The sequence below is a fragment of the Arabidopsis thaliana genome, chromosome 2 (genome assembly GCF_000001735.4).
Source record: "Arabidopsis thaliana chromosome 2, partial sequence".
NCBI classification, from domain to species: Eukaryota; Viridiplantae; Streptophyta; class Magnoliopsida; order Brassicales; family Brassicaceae; genus Arabidopsis; species Arabidopsis thaliana.
Genome location: NC_003071.7, coordinates 18,368,758 through 18,388,217, shown reverse-complemented (window position 1 = coordinate 18,388,217; position 19,460 = coordinate 18,368,758). Strand labels below are relative to the sequence as shown.

Here is a 19,460-nt window from a genome sequence, read left to right as displayed (position 1 = left end):
TATAAATAGTGAATACATACATAGACATAGACATCCAAAACACAAGCAAAAAGTAAAATCTATTGTACAATTGGTCTTGAGATCGTCTAAAGATTTATCAAAAAAAGATGTCTCAATCGAAAAACGGATCTTCACAATGCTTATGGACAAGTATTTGCATTGTGGTACTAGTAATGTCGATGGCTCGTGGAGCTGTTTCTACAAATTATGCAGAAGCTCTCCAAAAGAGTCTTTTGTATTTTGAAGCTCAACGTTCTGGAAAATTGCCTCCGAACCAAAAAGTTACATGGAGAGGAGATTCTGCACTCAAAGATGGTTCTGATGCTCATGTAAGTTTAATATCCAATTACTTATTTTTATTCCATATTTTTTTGTGTAATGAATATTTATTACTTGAAGTAAACTGTTTGCTAATTGTAAAAATAGATTGATCTCACCGGAGGGTATTACGATGCCGGAGACAATATGAAGTTTGGATTTCCTTTAGCGTTCACTACGACGATGCTAGCTTGGAGCAACATAGAGATGGGATCAGAGCTTAGGGCCCACCACGAGCAAGGAAACTCGCTCAGGGCTCTCAAGTGGGCCACCGATTATCTCATTAAAGCCCATCCTCAGCCTAATGTCCTGTACGGACAAGTGGGTGAGGGAAACTCGGACCACAAATGCTGGATGAGACCTGAGGATATGACCACTCCGCGTACTTCATACCGCATCGATGCTCAACATCCAGGTTCTGACCTAGCAGGTGAGACAGCTGCCGCAATGGCGGCAGCGTCTATCGCCTTCGCACCATTTGATAAAGCCTATGCCAATATACTCATTGGTCATGCAAAAGATTTATTTGCATTCGCTAAGGCTCACCCTGGCCTTTACCAAAACTCCATTACTAACGCGGGTGGCTTCTACGCGAGTAGTGGATACGAAGATGAGTTGTTGTGGGCTGCAGCTTGGCTCCACCGTGCTACTAACGACCAGATTTATCTCAATTACCTAACACAAGCATCTGGTACCGGAGGTCCAAGAAGTGTTTTTGCCTGGGACGATAAGTTCGTGGGTGCACAAGTCTTGATGGCCAAGGTAAGTTATGACTATTTCACTAAAGAAAACATATCACTATCTTATGTGGCAAGAAACAAACATAACACAAAGTTTTGCAAATGCAGCTTGCACTTGAACGGAAAGTAGGGAGCAATGGAAAGATCGCAGAGTACAAGAGTATGGCAGAGCAGTTTATCTGCAACTGTGCTCAAAAAGGTTCCAACAACGTTAAGAAAACCCCTGGCGGTTTGCTCTACTTCTTGCCGTGGAACAACCTCCAATACACCACAACCGCTTCTTTCGTTCTCTCAGCATATTCTAAGTATCTCACAAAGGCAAAAGCCTCCATCCAATGTCCCAAAGGTGCTCTTCAAGCTTCTGATCTTCTCCAAATCGCTCGTTCCCAGGTAGTTAATAAAACCTAATATAGTACCAACTATAAAACATGTTGTTGAAAATATATCAAGACTTTTTTCAATATAATATATACTAATTTGCGATTTCCTCATGTTATATAGGTTGACTATATACTTGGGTCGAACCCCCAGAAAATGAGCTACATGGTTGGAGTTGGGACCAATTATCCCAAAAAACCACACCATAGAGCAGCCTCCATAGTATCGATCAGAAAGGACAAAACACCAGTGACGTGTAGTGGAGGGTATGATAAATGGTATAACAATCCTGCACCAAACCCTAACGTTTTAATGGGAGCACTTGTCGGAGGACCCAACGAGAACGATGTTTATGGAGATGAGAGGAGTAATTTCCAGCAAGCTGAGCCTGCGACGGTTACTGTTGCTCCGTTTGTTGGTGTCTTGGCCGCCGTTTTTTAATTTTGTCTCTCCTCGTTTTGCAAATTTGAGTATGTTTGCTTTATATCTTATATAAGTCATAGGTTTAAGGTCTAAATGTAACTTGGCTTTAAATAAAATAAAATAAAATCCAGATATTTCACAAATAAATAATCTTCAACGGTAAACTATCTACATGATTGGATCCAAATTGACGAAAAAAAAAATATTGTATTCTTAAAAAGTTTGAAAACGTGGTTCCATTAAATCTTCTTCTCTACAAAAGTGTTCCCTTCTTGACAATCACACTCAAGTCTAACATTTTTACAGCGGAAAAGAGTTTGTACATTATCAGAAATTCATACTACTGAGAGGCTATAAGTACATTCTTTACCCTTTTTCCATCACTCAATCAATCCCCAACGTCGAAAATGGCTCAATGGCTCCCTGAGAATATCAAAAAACTTTATTAGACACAGAAGTTCTCTTCAAGCGAAAATTGCAAGTAGTGTTTATGTTTTACTCACCGAGCAATCATCATGAACACGCCATATGGTCTCCCCAAGAAGGTTTGCTACTGAGAGAACTGTAAGCTGAGGAAAATAGTTCTTCTCTGACAATGGAATCGTGTTGGTTATGATCACCTCTTGAAACAGTCCGCTCGATAGTCGACTGATTGCAGGAGGGCTGTTTCCGAATATAGACACAAATGCATATGTCAGCTTCTTTCTCTTTTTTTATAATTCCAACACAGAGAAAATATTTCATGGACTTACCTAAAAACGGCATGAGTGGTACAAGCGTATACTTCTCTTGCTCCTTCTTGGTGTAACAGAGCCGCACCTTTGCTTATGGTTCCTGATATGATATACCTAACGTAAGTATCTAAGCACAATGGGGAATGTTTACAGATATGCAGACCGTGACTTATTACTCACCTGCTGTGTCAATCATGTCATCCACCATTATGGCTACTTTCCCTTTAACATCCCCAATTAAGTTCATCACCTACATGAAACGGGTTGTTAAATGTCAAAATCCAGACTTGGTTAAAATGTATTTTCCAAAGGTTTTTCTACCTCTGCAACATTGTGCCCATGACGTCTTTTATCAACTATTGCTAAAGGTGCATCAGATAACTTCTTCGCAAAAGCGCGAGCTCTTGCGACGCCACCAACATCAGGTGAAACTACCACCAAATCTTCAGAGGATATGGCCTTACTTGCTAGGTAATCAAGTATGACAGGCTGTTCATGAATATTAAAGCACAAGGAAAAGAAGACATAAGAAAGTCTATTTTCACAAAAAGGAACTTGATGCTCAGAGGAGTCATTTAAGAAAAACTTTTTTCTACCTGGCCATAAACATGATCGACTGGAATATCAAAGTAGCCCATAGACTGTCCGGAGTGAAGATCACAAGCAAGGACACGGTCTGCACCAGACTGTGTAATCAAATTGGCCACAAGCTTGGCTGCAATAGATTCACGTCCTTGAGTCTGCAAGAATATGTACAACGAAAGAGTCAAATGAAAAACTCTCAACTAGAAACTAAGTGAAGCCAGAGGAATGAGACAATCGATAAACCCAAATCAGCTTCATACAGATAACTAAGCTGCCAATTTGATTACTTGATTACTTCCAAATACTAACTACCATAGATCTGACTTAAACTGACAATCGATTACTCTTGGAGACAAATCATTGTGCATGTTTTCACAGGACGATTGAATCCAAGACAGATTCTATAGTTATAGAAAAAGACTTGCCTTTCTATCAGCTCGTGCATAACCAAAGTAAGGAATCACAGCCGTGATAGTTTTGGCTGATGCTCTCCGACAAGCATCAATCATAACGAGCAATTCCATAAGGTTTTCATTTGCAGGTGGGCATGTAGGCTGTACAAGGAACACATCACATCCCCTTACACTCTCTTGTAGCTGAACATAGATCTCACCATCAGCAAAGCGTTTAATCTTGATTTTCCCAAGGTCCAGACCCAAATAGCAAGAAATCTCCTGTATCATCAGCGTAAAACACCAATGAACAAACAAGACGATTCCAGAATATACTCTAAACCAATTTCTTCCTAATCCTAATCTTTGCAATTGAACAAATCTCCAGTTTTAAGCTACTAATTCCGAAGTCTATATCAGTTTCTTCCTAAACTAATTTCAGTTCCAAGCTACTAATTCTTGCAATTAAATCCAAAGAACTCCAACGACTAACAAAGCTAAGAACGAACCTGAGCCAAAATAGGATTAGCAGTGCCGGAAAAGATACGAAGTCGTGTGGTGTTCTGATAAATCGAATCTTCCAAACGTGTCCTCGAAAAGCTAGCCGGAACGGTGTCGCCAGTAAGCAGATGGAAACCGGCAGAGTTTCCGCCGTCGAACTTGTACGGATCCGCCGCGTTACACTTCTTTTCAATTCCACAACCAACAGAAACAATCGAGAACAAGATTCATCAGATTCGAGCGAAGAAGACCGTATAAAGTACAAATACCAATAGAAAGATAATAGTCGGAGAGAGTGAGAGAAGTAGATGAGACTTACAAGAGGAAATCGAACGGAAGAAGGCGGACGAATCAGAGAAGAACGCCGGAGATTTAGCGCCGGGAAAGTAGGCGATGGTTGAACAATAGACGCCATGTTCGAGAAATGGATCCGGAGAGAGAGATTTTAGGGTTTTGAGAAAAAGCAGTCTTTTCTTCTTCTTCCCCGCGAGATACGAATTTGACTACAAGAAAATGACTCTCTCTTCTTCTTCTTCCTTTATATACTCAAAAACTCATTTCTAAGTTTTTAACTAACCGTAACGATTTCCGTTAAAAATATAACTGTAATTCAGATTCTTTAAATCTCATTCATTGATACAACATAGTCTCTGGAGATATTATATCTTTGGAAGGATGAGAAATGCGAGATAAAGTCGCACCATGTTACAACGTTTGTTATATAGCTCAAACGCAATAAAAACTCCGATGAAATTCGGTTTATTTTCGGAAGGTCTCAAAAACCATTTACAGTTTAGAAAGCCAGAGCTCGAGTTGTTAGTTTTCTTTAGGATGTAACTCCATATGGAAGCAATGCCGCAGCAACGACTCTTCCTTCTTCATTCAGAATGTTGTACGTTGATGCAGCATTTCTCTGAATTAAAAGTAATCAATATAATAAGCGAATAAGAAGTTATGAAGTAAGCTTGGGACTAGAAAAGAAGCCTGTAGAAATGGATTAAGAAACTTACAGAATCAACTGTTTCTAGTTTCATGCCAAGGGACTTGACAAACTGACGGACCTCGGGAGTTACCGGGTGAATGTCTCTTCCACAACCAACAATCAAGAGCTCTGGACAATTCGATGATTTAGTTTAGAATATCTAATAAGAGCTGAGATTGAAGCTAATATGCAGCAAAAGTTAATCAACCAGAGGTACTAATACAGTTTTATTTTCATACTGATGACTCATGGGTACACAAATATTATTACCTGGAATAGGTCGAACTGTCTGGAAGATAGACAAGCTGCATCCATGGAAATAGAAATATACAAACGTTTAGCCATTGCTCTCAATGACAAAAAAAAAAAAGAACACTTGTCGAAAATAAACCAAATGTTTTATCAAACACTTCAAATTGATAAAGCTGTCAAATCCTCTCATGACAATGAACATTGAAAACCTTCAACCAATCTATTGCCAAAAGCACACAACTTTCACTCAAACACAGTCATAAAAATCAGCTCAAATCGATATAAGGTTGTGACAGAACATTGGTGAGAATCAAAGGCCTGAGAAGAGAGAAGATACCTATCAGTGGTGATCTCTGAAAATTTACGAGGACTCCATGACATTAACAGATTCCCAACACAGAGTAAGCTACCTTCGTATTTGACTCCATTCACAGTGAAACTCGTATCATTAAATCTGCAAAGTAAGTGAAGAGAATCAATCAACCACCACATATTTATACATTTCCAATTCCAAAAACCCTAATCATTCATTAAATCAAACCCAGAAACACAGTCGGTAAAAAACAAAATCAACGACGAAAAACAATAGAGAAAGCTTGGAATTGATTACTCTTGGAAGCGAAGCTGGTCTTCAGGAACATTGTCAATGAGATTGATCTGATCATAGAGGGAAAAAGCTCGTCTCAGAGAGGGCAAAACAGGATTAGAATGCTTCGGAACTTCTTTTCTCATACTTTGAATCAATTTCGGCAAAGTCGCCATTGATTTCAACCTCATCGCCATCTTCGTGGCAGCTCAAAGTCCTCAATCGTGATTTTCCGATTTCCGCAGCCGTCGAGACTCGAGACCTTTAACCAACCCGGTTTAATCGTTTAACTCTACACCATCATCGGTTATCGGATTTCATTTCCAAAACCAAATTCGTTACTACGTTTATTAGATAGACCTAACACGTCAAAGCTCAAAAATTCATCAATTTGATCAGATAATTGATAAAGTATGTATTTTGTATCATTTGAAACATACTTAGAGAAAAAATACAATTATGTGGAGATGAGAAAAAATACATAAACTTGTATGCGTTCTCCACTTCATTATTAACCAAAGATTAAACTTAAGAACTTTTCAGATTTTTTTTTTAATTTCTGTTTCCAAAAATTCAATAGCTTGCTTAAAGGTTATCATGGAGAGTAGAAGGAAGGAGCTGGGAGGAAAGGAAACGGTGCAGCAGAGGCATAAGCCACCGGAGGTTGAGCCACACGTTTCTTTCGCCTCTGAGTTTTGACTTCACCAGATACAGAATTTGTTAATCCGGCTTCTTCTACGAGTTGTTGCTGATTATCATTAGAGACACGGTGTAGAAGAAGACCAGACATGAAAACAGGAAGGAAGAGAAGACTGGCATGGAACATTTTCCTTGCTTTATGCATGGTCCGGTCTCGGTAGAATGAAAATGCTGTTGCAGCGATTGCTAGTGTGAGAAGTGTTGATTCGAGGCAAAACCAACTTGAGGTTAACCCCCCTGTCACAAAAATTGGAAGGAACAGCAAAAATCAGATACAGCAATGCAGTCAATAAACTACAAAAAAAAGATGAATCTACAAGACTCACAGTCATAGGCGATGAAACCGAGAGGGATCATGTAAAAGCAGTTCCTTAGAGCCACTGCTGCTATTCTCTTCCCTGACGGATCAAAGAGTGACAACATCTTGTAACTGAAAACAAGGTACCAAGAAACAAAATCAGAAGTTGGGTCGCGGAAGCTGGAAACAATGTTCGCGAATGTTTATCTCTAACGGAAAGAACTCATTATCTAGCCACTAAAATGTCGACTGCTGTGACACTATCTAGGACACTCTGATCATTCCACGAAATTGAACTAGTTCAAGATCAACACTACATGGAAGGAGACATTCTAATCTCATATGACACCATATGGTCTTACCCTCCAGCTGCATAATCATTGCGGCAGAGATGTGCAAGGGCCATAAAATGAGGTATCTGCCAAAAGTAAAGAGCAGCTGGAAGAATCATCGAATTGTATGAAATCTGACCAGACGCTGCCGCCCACCTGACAACACACAAAATAGATAAGCATAGAATTGGTGAACCATGACTACATTTTGAATTAAAAGCAGTATCCAACAAAACAGAATCTGCTAAAATAAAGAAGAAAAGGAACAAAAATTTACCCAAGCAAGGGTGGGATAGCACCAACAACAGCGCCAACCCATGTATTGATAGGGTGAAGTTGCTTCAACGGAGTATAAACAAACGCATAAAGTACAAGATTGGCAGATGCAAGTCCAGCAGCCAACATATTAGTCTGCAATAACCTTGTCGTGGAAGCAAAAGTTTAGATCCATAATCTCTCAATCACCCATTCATAAAACAAAGAAATCACATATAAAAAAACAAACATTCACCTTGCTGGCCAACAAACAAGCACCAGAAGCACCAGCAATAGTAGCCCATGCAACAGCGTGTGGAACACTAATACGTCCTGAAGGCAATGGCCTTAGCATCGTTCTTTTCATCTTAGAATCATTGCTTATCTCAAAAATCTAGAAAATGAAAAAACAAACAAGCGAGATCAACTACCAAGGATTAGAAATTTTTAAACTTTTCAACTACATAAACATAAGCAAGCAAGATCAACTACATAAACACAACAAGGATTCGAAATTTATGAACTTCTCAACATTTCAATGACCTGATTCAAGGAATTAGCAGATGCAGCAATCATCATGGTTCCTGCACATGTGTAACAAAGCCCCGGGAAGCTAATTGCAGCATTTCCCGTACCCAGAATATACCCAGTTCCAGAAGTTGCAACCACAAGCATACTACAACCATAAAACAAATGAGAATTTAAGAATCCAACAATTGGAAATTTTCAGATTTTTCATGAGAAAAGAAAAGTAAACACATACCTAAGTTTAGCTTTAGAAAGCTCCCAATAACAACGAGCGTAGTGATGCCCTAATCCAGCCAAAGCCGCAACTCTAGACGAAATCTCACCGGTGGTAGCTGTAGCTGTAGCGGCGGCAGTAGCAGTGGCAAAAACTCGATTGGCATCAGATCTAACACCAGTGATCCCTAACTTAGCAGTTGATTCCGTCGAGACCGGAGGCTGGGAGAAGCTATTAACGGCACATAATTCGCGGGACCAAGGAATCAGTCTAGGGTTTGGTAACGAAGAAGAAACAGAGATTCTTGAAGAGAAACGATAAACAACAGATCTTCGCCACATCGTTAAGCCGTCAGAATTTTCTACGCGTTGGAGGAGAACGAGAGAAACTTCTTCATCATATGAACAGATTGGTTTCAGATTACGACGAGTCACGGTGACTCCTTCACTTTTACAGGAAATGATAATTAAAATTAATATCTGGGTCAATCAAATATATTTCAGAGAATTCAGGGGTACTTGTATAATTAAATAAAAGTATCAACATGTTGGGCCATGGTTGTTTTTCTTTGACCAATAAAAGTCTTTACTAACCACACAGATTAAGGCCCAATATATGTTCAAGACGTGAAAATCGACTATTTTGGGTTGGAGGGATCTCTAAACGGTCTAATGGTTTAGACCGCTCAAATTTTAATTGTAAAGTTTTCATGGTTTTGAAAATCAAGCCAAATCGGTTAAATATTCGACCGGTTCTCGTCAAAATTAAACTGGTTTTGTACACATTTGTTCAAAAGGTATTAAGCTGAAGGAGTAATAACTAATAAGAACCTCATCGTTTTAGACAAAACAAACCACAGTTTGGGTAATAACAAGCCTCAATAATCCTTAACCGAATCAAACAAAACTGGCGGGAATCGATTACAACTAAACCGTTAATTGAATCTTTAAGAAGAAGATGTTCATCATTGTTAATCAATGAGAGAGTTCAACATCTGTCTGAATTTAGGAATCTTGTTTGCTTCCACGGCCATCACTAAACCCATCAGCTGATAATTCTTCATCTGCGAGCAAAGCCAATAAAAACCAAACATGACAAGCCAGAAACAATAAAATAAAAACAATGTGTATAAGCCGGAGAGATAAACTTACTTCTTGGGAAGTAACGAGCTGTGAGCGCATAGGGAATGTGAAGGACCAAGAGCTAAGCTGCAAATGCAGTTTTTCCAACATATGTTCAGAGATTATGTTTATCTATTTCACACGGGTAGTCGAGTCAATATATGTGAGAATAAGTTACCTCGAGAAAGAGTTCATCTTCAGGCTTAAGAAATACTGTGTCTTCAATGTCTTCTTCACCATGTCGAGGTTTTCTCTGCTTAGGATTCTTCAGCTATATAACCAAGAATACATATCATATTGTTAAAACAAAAAGGCTAGACAATATAAAACCTTAGCATAACACAAAAATTACCTTGTAAATCTTGGTAACTAGAAGATATGACTTAAAACGGAATGATCTTCGAAGCTTTTCTGTAGGCTATATGAACAAACAAAAAAACTTTAAAACTGTTATATTTGTATTGTTCATAAAAAGTTACATATAAGTTTAGTTTACAAGATCGAACCTCATCTTCGATTGCCCATGAGACTTCATCGAACAATCCATCATAAAGTGGAGGAAGAAGTTGTGGAGGAAGATTCATCACTCTTTGAGATACCAATAAACCAACATCTTGTGCCTTTTTCTCTAAGAGCATTTCTAGATTATTCGCTATATTCTTTTCAGAACAAACTTTACGAAGAAACTCTTTTAACTCTCTAAAACACTTGTTGTCCTGAACAAATGCCAACAAACACATTCTATGATTAGAATTACTTCAACAAGCGTAACAAAATCAAACACCAAGTTTCCTGTAAGAACAAAGCATGTATCGAGTGAGTTTTCTAGTGACTTGCCTTATCTCTTGCCATGTTAAGAGCAGTGACAAGAGCAAATACTGACTCATCCTCATCATCAGCTACTTTCACAACAGTTCCTACAGTTGTTTGCTCCAATATGCAATCAACAAAACTGCTCAAATCCCACTCCTTGTCATCGAGATAGTTTTGTAACAGGATCTTAACACCATGAAAGTCTGTAGGTTTAGGATCAAAGAACTCAAAGTCTGCTTGGACATCTTCCTACAAAGATCAAGCATTGAATAAAAGACGAATTTCTGATCTTTTTCATCTACAAAACCAACAGAAGAAGAGTAAATTAATCCCTTACCTGAGAATCTTCTTCATCAGACGAGTCCGAGACTTGTTCTTCTTTCCCTTTTCTTGGTAAATTAGGGATCTTTTGCTTTTCATCTACAAAATGAGAATGATACATCACTATAATTACAATGTTTGTGAAAAGAAAAGTCTCAATCAATCTAAGTGGTTTACTCACCAAAAGATATATCTTCATCAGAACATTGACAATCTTCAGGATGAGACAAATCACGCCTAGCCATTGAAGCAAAGGAAAGTAACCGCATAAACGGTGAAAATGTTAAAGGCTGATGCTTTAACACTCTTCTTCCTGATGATGGTCTTCGAGGCATCTGTTTCATTCAATTCACAGCTGATTAATATTCAGACTAATTCACTAAAACCTAAGATATAATCAGACTAGCTCTATGAATTGAGTTCACGGAACTGTTAACAAAGAATTGGAAGCACACCATAAAACGATTAAAGGTCCTTAATTTAAGTTCTCTAATCAAAAACCAGAAAACGAAACCAAACCTGGAAAAGCTGATTCAACAGTACGCAAAAGCCAAAACAACAAAGTTCACCCTTCTGAGATACGAAGATGATCAAACACTAACGACCCGGAAGCCAAAACCTCTCTGTCTCTCAAAACCCAAAACCCAACAAGACTGTTCGCGAGACTTCAATCTATGAGCGTGAAGAAAGCAAACTGCGTCGTTTTGTAACTAAACGAAGCCCTAATTAAAACGCCGTCGTTTAATCATCAAACCAAACAGACACAACGCGACGTCGTCTTTTATGTCTTCATCAGCATATTGTCTCATCTTTTGTCGACCAATTGAATATGAGTTATAATATGTTTGTAGCTGAAATATTCATGATTTAGCTACTTCACTCACATTTGTAGTTTTGTGAATATGTAAACCTATGGTTAGGTGAATTTCAACAAAATAACAGAGTTGGAGGAGATGATTAACTGTTGCTTTATTTATAGTACAAGTACAACTAGAACCGTATACAAACTCTGTAATATATAATTACAGCCCAAATAAATCGAATCAAAGAATCATATCTTATAACCTCACTATTCTACTTCTCACGTATATCGTAAAAACATGTAAGAAAAAAATAACCTCAGTTGAAACGAATATATATTTACTCCAAAAGATTTTGAAAAAATGATCAGATTAAAACCCGAACTAAAAGAATATCGCACGAACCACCATGAATCGTCTTCCTCAATCAATCTTCCGGGTGATCGGGAAAAAATCGGCGTCTTCTTCATTTTCCGCGCACCAAATAATGTCCAAAATGTCCTTCAAGGCTTAAGCATCGGACTGTTGTTCTTGTTGTTGTCTATCCGAGCACATACACTCTGGAACAGGATGTTTTGTAACATCTTTACCAGCTTTGCTCATTCTCAACTCCGGCTGTCCTAGCGATTCTCGATGAAGATCTTTCACAATTCTGTTAAAATCCGATTCAGGAAGCGACGAGTTCATGAAATAAGGAAGCATCTGTCTCTTATTAGGAGTGATGTATTTCTTGTGACCAGCGTAAGCTCTTTGCCCTTGTAACGCGTGTCCCATATTTCCTCCATGAGACGGTATGAAAACATCGCTCTTTTCGCAGACAATGTAGTCTATAGCAGCCATAACCGAAGCTTTGTTGGCAAATGGTTCAAGCTCGCCAGGTAAAGCAAGATCGTGCTTGTTGTAGAACTGAGGGAATTCTTTAGTTAGTGGCTCCAAAACCTCTTTTCCTCCTAGAGGCTCTCCTCCTGCCCAATAGATTCTCGCATCCTTTGGAGCTTCTAATGCTTTAAGCAGCCTGTAGAATGACAACAAAATGTTAGTATTACTTGAAAAAACATAAGCAAAAGGATTTGTTCATAGAGTTGGTATAATACCTTGTGACTTCTAGAGCAGTTAAAGGGCATAAACCGGCAAGTTTTCTCTCGTGATAAGTCATGTTTGATCTACCGGTAAGAAGCTCAGGGTGTCGTTCTCTTTCGCTGTTGACTATTTCATCGTACTCGGGAGTTAAACCAGGGAGACAACCAGTTCTAACCCAAACATCTTTCTCCATTCTTAGATGAAGTGAGAGATACTGTCCTTGGTTACGCATTCTTGAAGCTAGTTTATTACCGAGTTCAAGAATCCTCGGAGAAAATCTAAGCGCTTGGAAAGCAACCTTGCATCGGAGTTTCTGAAGATCTGAAGGGAGGTCTTTGGAGAGTCTTGAATCGAGTCCACGGAGAAGTAAAACTCTTTCTCTGTTAATCTGCAAAAACAGAGGAAATAAAACACTATTATTAGCTCAATCTAGTCAAACAAAGAAACACTTCAAAATGGTATTGTTTTGGTAAGAAATCTTACTCGCTTAAGATAATGAGCACGAATCCATTGAGGAGAAGCATGAAGTGGAGTCCTCTTCTCTTCAACAGGTCTCGTCATAACATGTGTAGAAGGTAAAGACGAAACTATATGAACATCATCTGCTAAAACATCCTTGAAATGCTCCAAATCGAATATATCCGCAAATTCACTAAAATTGCAACAAAACAAACAATTAGATCAACAATGTCACAATCTTATTACTTTCTTCTTTAAGAGATTATAATGAGTTTAAAGTTTATACCTTTCGTCTCCCCAAATGACATTAACCTGCAAAACAGGAACAACTAAAGAAGCTCCAAGGATCCTAGCGATCACAACAGCATCAACAATCTGATTCCTTTGCTGATTCATCCCACCAGAGACAACAACAAGCAAATACTTCCATCTGTTCTTCAAAATCGAATTGCTATCTTTTCTATATTGACTTGTAAATCCCAAACAGGGCTTAAACCCTAACCCATCAGGTTGCTTCCAGAAATCACCTTCCGTTAACAAAGTCTCGTTCTTTCCACCGTTTAATTGTATAATCGCATTCGAATTCGATGACCCAGTAGACAAAATCGGCTCTTGAGCCAAACCAAGATGGGATGCAGCGTTTTGTTCTCCGTCGAAGCTTAGTGGTTGTTGGGTCGTTGAACAAGGGTAACGTGAGAAAGGGAGAGAGATTGGGTCAACGTTGAAACCGAGTTTCAACATTCCAAAGAGTGAGACGAGGAAGAGAGTAAAGAACCAGATTCTAGGGTTCCTATAAGAGAAGCTGAATCTGTTGGTGCTTCTTGATGATTTCTTGGGAGAAACAAGAAGAGATTGTAATGAGGAAGATGATAAAGAGTTTATGATCTGAGAAGGGACTGAGATATACGAAACTTTCTTCTTGTTAAAGCTGTTACTGTTACTGTTTTTCGATAACGCCATTGAAGAAAGGAAGAAAGAAAAAACAGAGTCTTTGAGGAAGAAAGATTTGGGTTTTGAGGAACTCGCAGCAATGTTCGGTCACACAGCTACGGCGATGAATCAGGGAGAGAGACAAAAAAGAAACGTGTGAGAGAGAAAAAGAGAGAGAGAGGGAGATGGGCGGCGGGAACGCGAAGTCTGATCAAAGTCTGCAAACGCGTTCTTAAAGGAAGGGAGAGAGAAACAGAGAAGAAAGAGACCACATGGCAGTTTTTATTTTGAATTTGTTTAACTGTTTTGTTAATTAAAATACTAATTTAATTGTTTTGACTGTAATTTCTTTTCTTTAACTTTGATTAGAGAAAGTTTTTTTAAGAAAAAAAAATCTGTGATTAAGAGAAGAGACCACAAAAATGCGTTTTTTTGTGTGTGTTATGAACCTTATGATAAAGTCATTGGGAGTTTTTGGTAGGTCCATCAATAAGTTTTGAATTCATTTCGGCATATGAATAATGAGCCATACTGGATATCAAAGTCTATTCAATTAAACATGCTTTAAGTAGAAACAAAATAATATGTAGAAAAATGTGCTTCAAATATTTATGAGGTAATGAATGGGAATGATGATACACTCGTCTTTTTGTCAAACAATATTTTTTGAATAATTTGCAGTTTCTTCAAACTTAGAAGATGACAAATTACCAAACGAATTGGTTGCCATGGCTTATAGCCAAAGACTGGCTATGTATTTGTTTGTTCTATGTTTTAGTTTTTTAGATGATTAAATTTTGGGTTTTATGATAAATTTCTAAATAGAATCAAAGTTTTAAAATTAATTAGATTACTTGTCGCATAATTTTAATATGAGTTTTAACAACAACAAAAATTAATGCTATGTTATGATATAGTAGAATAAGAAAAAAGGAGAACCCCAATCACTTTTCATTTCAAATAATATAAAATATGTCCGAAAGAGACCAATTTATTGATGTCAATTTGTGAAAGTTCAAAAATTACACAAACCATAATTACGAATAGAAACACAAAAATGTGTATATCCATCCTTTGCGTACACCAACAACGATGACAGTGTCTTGTTGTGATACGGCCAGCTGTTTATTTGCATCATTCGAAGAACAAAAGCTAAATAAAGCTCACACGACAGCCTGTGAATACACTTCTCCTAATAAGCCCTATACCTAAAAACAATTAGTAATTAATTTCAATTATATTATAAAATATCAAACATTTCCTTTGGCTCCTCGAATATACCCTAAAGAAATGATTGCTATAATATTATAGAATTATGTAAGTTTGGTCAACAAGTTATTATCTACAAGTGAGTTTTATATATATATATATATATATATATATATACATATATATATATATATTATTTTTTTTTGGTAGAGACCAGAGAGTGAGTTCTATATTTTAACTATAGAGTAAGATATAATTTTTTCTTCATCTTAAGAGGGAAATTAAATGGGGCATTAAAAGAAGACTTATTATGACATCTTACAAAAAAAGTAAGCTTGGTCATATGTTATTAAGGTAATTTCTTAGAATTTGTTTTTTTTTTTTTTTGTGTTGAATTACATTACAAGTTATATCCAACTCTCTTTATCCAAGTGGCTGCCAGCTGGAATCCACTTGACACATCGGTATTCTCGTCCACGTCAGGTCAGTCTAACGTCTTATTAACCGCCACGTGTCTCCCTGCGGCCACTCACATGTCTCACGTCGAATTATGGGAAAAATTAAAGTACGACTTTTCACTGTCCAATATTCTTATTAACCAAACATAGAGATTGATGCGAGTTATTTTTTATTCGTGACTATAATATTCGATTTTGTTTTTGTTAAATGATTTCATGTTCTATTGTTCTACCTCAATTACATTATGGTACAATGGACAAATTTCTACACTACTAAACTTTTGAAAGCGAAATAAAACATAGATAATTGAATCTAATGACTAAATGTGGTTATTGCGTATGTACCGACTCTACAAGAAAAAAATGAGTCCAAAGCTGTTTTGAATATTCTAAATTAGAAACTTGTGAACATCATATGACGTAGAAGTTTGAAGAGTTCAAGTATACAATAGTATTATGTATTTCGTGTGGACTTGAATATTCTGGTTGGTTACCGAAAATGATATTTAATTAATTAAATCAGATAAAATGGGGTTTAATATCGTTTGGCCTTGCTAGATCTGTCTGTCCTTATTTAGTGTCTGACTATCCATTTAAATATATCTATAAATACTGCAAAGTTAATACTACATTTTTTAATTTATTTTTGGTATCAATGTTAAGTTAATACTGCATTTTTAACAATAAGAATATACATTTGTATCATACAGAGACGCTGACCTAGTTAATAATGACCATTAATGATTACAATAGTAATGAAAATCATGTACCTACCCAATTAGACCAGTTAGTGGATGGAGTCCTGGAGGAATAAGTAAAAAAAATTATCTAAGTAATTACTTATATTCTTATAAGTATCTCATACTATAGATCAAAATGAATATATGTTTTGATTCTGTATCGACTCAAGTAATAAGTAGCTGTTTCTTGGGTCTGATTGTGAAATTCAGATGCTCAAACTTTGAGGATGATAATATGGAAATAATTGTTGTGTTGATCTAGCGATGTAGTATTGAGATATACGGATTCCGGTATATATAGGAACAACAGCATATATAAGGGAATGAAAATGGAGCAACCAATAATATGATCAATAATTTTGGTTTAGTATTTAGCTTGTGATGGACGCAGACGAATGACGAGTACATGCTTCGTCCTTATCCAAATGACATTATTCGAAGTTGATGCAAAAACAAAATTAGACTTATTCATAGAATATTACGTTATTTAATATTCGTCGGAATTTTAGGGAACCATTGGATTAGTGGAGTTTTAGAATGTCATCACGTTGCACCACTTCCTCGAGTTAGAACAAAATGCGAATCTTACCGTAAGATTATTTGTTTAATCTCCATTTCATGTGCGACTGTAGATCTGCCTTCATGTTCCCCCTTTGTGCCGTTTTCAAATTCAATAAATACACACAGAAATTTATTAGTGCATAGTATTTGTTTTCCTGATAAGAATATGGACCAAAAAGAAATAAAACGGAAGAATATCAAGAACTTGCTCAATAATTTTAAGAATTTTCTTATCCCTCTTCGACGGTATTGAAGTTGGACATGCGTGCATCAAAATAGACGAAAACTATATATGCCATATTATATGTAATTAGGAATAATTTAACCATATGTAATAAGTAATTAAACTAATGTTCAATAGTATGTCTCATGTATTGAGCTAGTACAATGTCGTTGTCTCAAATACATAATTGAATACCGGTTACAGAAAATTCCAGAGGTTTTAATTAGTTAATTATATAGAATAGAGTACTCGAAACCCTAATCATTAAGCAATAAGGACGAAGCTATCTTAATCATGCTAATCCTTTCACTTCTAGATGCATTCGTCATTTGTAACAACTTATTTAGCTTAACAACTCCTACCATCCATAGTTAATATACTTCGTGTTCTTGATTTGGTGATAGGGTGTACTTATACAATATTTAAATTTCATAAACGATTCAGTCATCTAATCCGTCCAGCTTTAAAAAAATCAGAATAATCAACTAATAAAGAGATGGTGCTATTGGTTGGTACATCAACTTGGTTAAGAATCATAAGTTTCTTAAGTAATTAGTTATGATTAGGATTATTATTTTCCCTTGTCTTGATGGCTTGATGCATTTACGATGGGACATATGGATGACAACTAGGAGTTGAACCACCATTAAGACTTTGTTTTTATGGTTAAACCTCTAACTGAGACTTTCTTATCAGAACAACCTCATCTCCTGAATTTTATATGCCAAGATAATCATTAAGAAAGACACAGTAGTTTCACAAGTTGTTTTGATATATGTTCTTTTTAATATTTAGACCACAAGTGGAACTATTATAGCGATATCATGTATCTCGAAAGTCGAAACCCTAAAGAGGTCTTCACGTAGTAATCTTTGGTAAAATCAGTAATGACTACTTCAAGGACATTTTCTATTGTTATAATTAAGAGTAACAATAAAGATTTATATGATGAAAGAAGTACTTTGTTCGTGTTAATACATGATTCGAAAACCTAATATTATGATGGAATGATCATGATTTTTCCTTACATTACAAAAACAAAACACCATGATGATGCAATTATAATAACCTTAACTTAAGTATACATTTTTCAATTGTGTAAACAAATCCAGAGAGCATTATTGGCTTTCAAATATTGCAATCATAGTTGAGAATGGGAGATGTTTGTTTGCGTATGAAACACTAATGTACTTGCGTGTTTTCTATGTTCTGTGGATTTGTGGAAATTTGCCACGTGACAATTTTATATTCGTAGAATTTTTGGAGATGACACATTCTTAATTTTGAGTTTTGTGGACGTGAGGAGGGAAAAATGATTAGATAAAATAAAAAGTGGAAAGGTACTTGGAACTTGAAAATCAAGTAAACACGATCTATAGGTAACTAGAAAAAGAAAAACTATACTCCATTTTGTGCGCTCTTCGAATCATTACTCTAATGAACTAAATTAATAACGTGATAAGGCCTCCCACTAAACCCAAGATCCAAAGTTTCCAATCGATCGCAGAAAAGGATAATGAAAGTTTTAATAATGATATCATAACGAAGAGACGTTGATGGTACAAGTTTCAATGAACACTTATAAAAGATGTGAAAACATGATGGGACCATCCTCATGTGAGAAAAAAAAAACTGAGCACTCTCTTCTCTTATCCCCATCGCAAGGTAAGGCGATCACTTTCTCATGTTTTGTAGTATAGTATATAAATGACATAGACATATTTGGATTATTGATGAGAAAACGATGGATTTAACTAGCCAAACACTTAAGTCGTACCTAAATATGTTTTAATAAATCCAAAATAGTTAATTAACTGAGCAATCGTTAGGTTTTGGTTGTTTGGACAAGATCGCACCATTGTGTAAATGATACATATCCAGAATGATTATACGACTAAAACATCAATGGATACAATGATGAAAATCACATTTGTATAACAATCGATCGAAGGGATTGATTAATTTGTCTAATTCTAATTTGAAGGTCAATCAGATCCCCACAAGTGCCTTGTTAAGTAGGCAAACTTAATTAATGTAGTATACCAGGGTTGTATACAATGGAATGGACCAAACAGATATAAGGTTTGGACTTTTGGTCTCAATCACAATACGCCAATCATATGGGAACCAAAGACATTAACAGAAGCCGATTGGCCAAACTTAGTGGCCAACCACATCATCATCACCATCGATCGTTTTCAAAATTATTTTCCTTCCAGTTTTAATCTTCTTGGGGAAAGACGATCAAGCCCCTTTGACTTGAATATACACAAGCAGGTCAACGCAGAGAAGTATTAATTCAGTAAACCAGCATAATCGGAGAAAAGGGTAAAAGAAAAAGAAAAACAAAGGGTGCCCCCAAATTTGATGGCTCACATGAAGAAGTCTCACATATGGGTTCATGGCCCATTTAAAGCCGACGACAATGTCTTATCCTTCATTATTACTAGACTAGGAACCTGGACTCTGTCTGTCGATTAATTTTGTTATCATTATCTTAATTCTTAAGTTTTTTTTTTCGCTTGTCG

The 19,460-nt window shown here is 36.6% G+C and overlaps 6 protein-coding genes and 1 long non-coding RNA gene across 9 annotated transcripts; 2 read left to right on the top strand and 5 right to left on the bottom strand.

The window, feature by feature from the left end:
• Window positions 1–107: 107 nt before the first annotated feature.
• On the top strand, window positions 108–1,999 carry GH9B9 (glycosyl hydrolase 9B9; the record flags this gene model as incomplete). Its single annotated transcript, NM_130018.2, has 4 exons — window positions 108–329; window positions 427–1,080; window positions 1,167–1,448; window positions 1,560–1,999. 4 exons carry the CDS (start codon window positions 108–110, stop codon window positions 1,875–1,877), a joined length of 1,476 nt encoding a protein of 491 aa, NP_181982.1. The 3' UTR covers window positions 1,878–1,999.
• Window positions 2,000–2,009: 10 nt separating this feature from the next.
• AT2G44530 (Phosphoribosyltransferase family protein) lies at window positions 2,010–4,703 on the bottom strand. 2 transcript variants are annotated; one of them, NM_130017.5, is made up of 9 exons: window positions 4,391–4,703; window positions 4,080–4,256; window positions 3,604–3,852; window positions 3,190–3,333; window positions 2,915–3,082; window positions 2,774–2,843; window positions 2,612–2,693; window positions 2,363–2,522; window positions 2,010–2,282 (listed from the first exon to the last, which is right to left on the bottom strand). In NM_130017.5, exons 1-9 carry the CDS (start codon window positions 4,484–4,486, stop codon window positions 2,244–2,246), a joined length of 1,185 nt encoding a protein of 394 aa, NP_181981.2. In that variant the 5' UTR covers window positions 4,487–4,703; the 3' UTR covers window positions 2,010–2,243. The 2 variants fall into 2 exon arrangements, with proteins under 2 accessions (NP_181981.2, NP_001078057.1); NM_001084588.1 differs by having other exon boundaries at window positions 2,075–2,282; window positions 4,080–4,253.
• Window position 4,704: 1 nt separating this feature from the next.
• On the bottom strand, window positions 4,705–6,148 carry AT2G44525 (NADH dehydrogenase ubiquinone 1 alpha subcomplex assembly factor-like protein (DUF498/DUF598)). The gene is made up of 5 exons (NM_130016.4): window positions 5,916–6,148; window positions 5,643–5,759; window positions 5,324–5,358; window positions 5,082–5,182; window positions 4,705–4,984 (listed from the first exon to the last, which is right to left on the bottom strand). Exons 1-5 carry the CDS (start codon window positions 6,086–6,088, stop codon window positions 4,898–4,900), a joined length of 513 nt encoding a protein of 170 aa, NP_566020.1. The 5' UTR covers window positions 6,089–6,148; the 3' UTR covers window positions 4,705–4,897.
• Window positions 6,149–6,258: 110 nt separating this feature from the next.
• COX10 (cytochrome c oxidase 10) lies at window positions 6,259–8,691 on the bottom strand. Its single transcript, NM_130015.4, has 7 exons — window positions 8,239–8,691; window positions 8,019–8,151; window positions 7,732–7,869; window positions 7,498–7,631; window positions 7,251–7,376; window positions 6,917–7,020; window positions 6,259–6,827 (listed from the first exon to the last, which is right to left on the bottom strand). Exons 1-7 carry the CDS (start codon window positions 8,556–8,558, stop codon window positions 6,487–6,489), a joined length of 1,296 nt encoding a protein of 431 aa, NP_566019.1. The 5' UTR covers window positions 8,559–8,691; the 3' UTR covers window positions 6,259–6,486.
• A 261-nt stretch (window positions 8,692–8,952) lies between these two features.
• AT2G44510 (CDK inhibitor P21 binding protein) lies at window positions 8,953–11,170 on the bottom strand. Its single transcript, NM_130014.4, has 9 exons — window positions 10,992–11,170; window positions 10,654–10,807; window positions 10,489–10,571; window positions 10,176–10,400; window positions 9,845–10,054; window positions 9,691–9,756; window positions 9,517–9,609; window positions 9,369–9,425; window positions 8,953–9,280 (listed from the first exon to the last, which is right to left on the bottom strand). Exons 2-9 carry the CDS (start codon window positions 10,805–10,807, stop codon window positions 9,188–9,190), a joined length of 981 nt encoding a protein of 326 aa, NP_566018.1. The 5' UTR covers window positions 10,992–11,170; the 3' UTR covers window positions 8,953–9,187.
• Window positions 11,171–11,418: 248 nt separating this feature from the next.
• AT2G44500 (O-fucosyltransferase family protein) lies at window positions 11,419–14,056 on the bottom strand. 2 transcript variants are annotated; one of them, NM_130013.4, is made up of 4 exons: window positions 13,098–14,056; window positions 12,836–13,004; window positions 12,367–12,740; window positions 11,419–12,287 (listed from the first exon to the last, which is right to left on the bottom strand). In NM_130013.4, exons 1-4 carry the CDS (start codon window positions 13,769–13,771, stop codon window positions 11,783–11,785), a joined length of 1,722 nt encoding a protein of 573 aa, NP_181978.1. In that variant the 5' UTR covers window positions 13,772–14,056; the 3' UTR covers window positions 11,419–11,782. The 2 variants fall into 2 exon arrangements, with proteins under 2 accessions (NP_181978.1, NP_973688.1); NM_201959.1 differs by having other exon boundaries at window positions 11,428–12,740; window positions 13,098–13,926.
• Window positions 14,057–19,165: 5,109 nt separating this feature from the next.
• Window positions 19,166–19,406, top strand: AT2G09530. The gene has a single exon (NR_140554.1). It is a non-coding gene; the product is annotated as an other RNA (long non-coding RNA).
• Window positions 19,407–19,460: the final 54 nt, after the last annotated feature.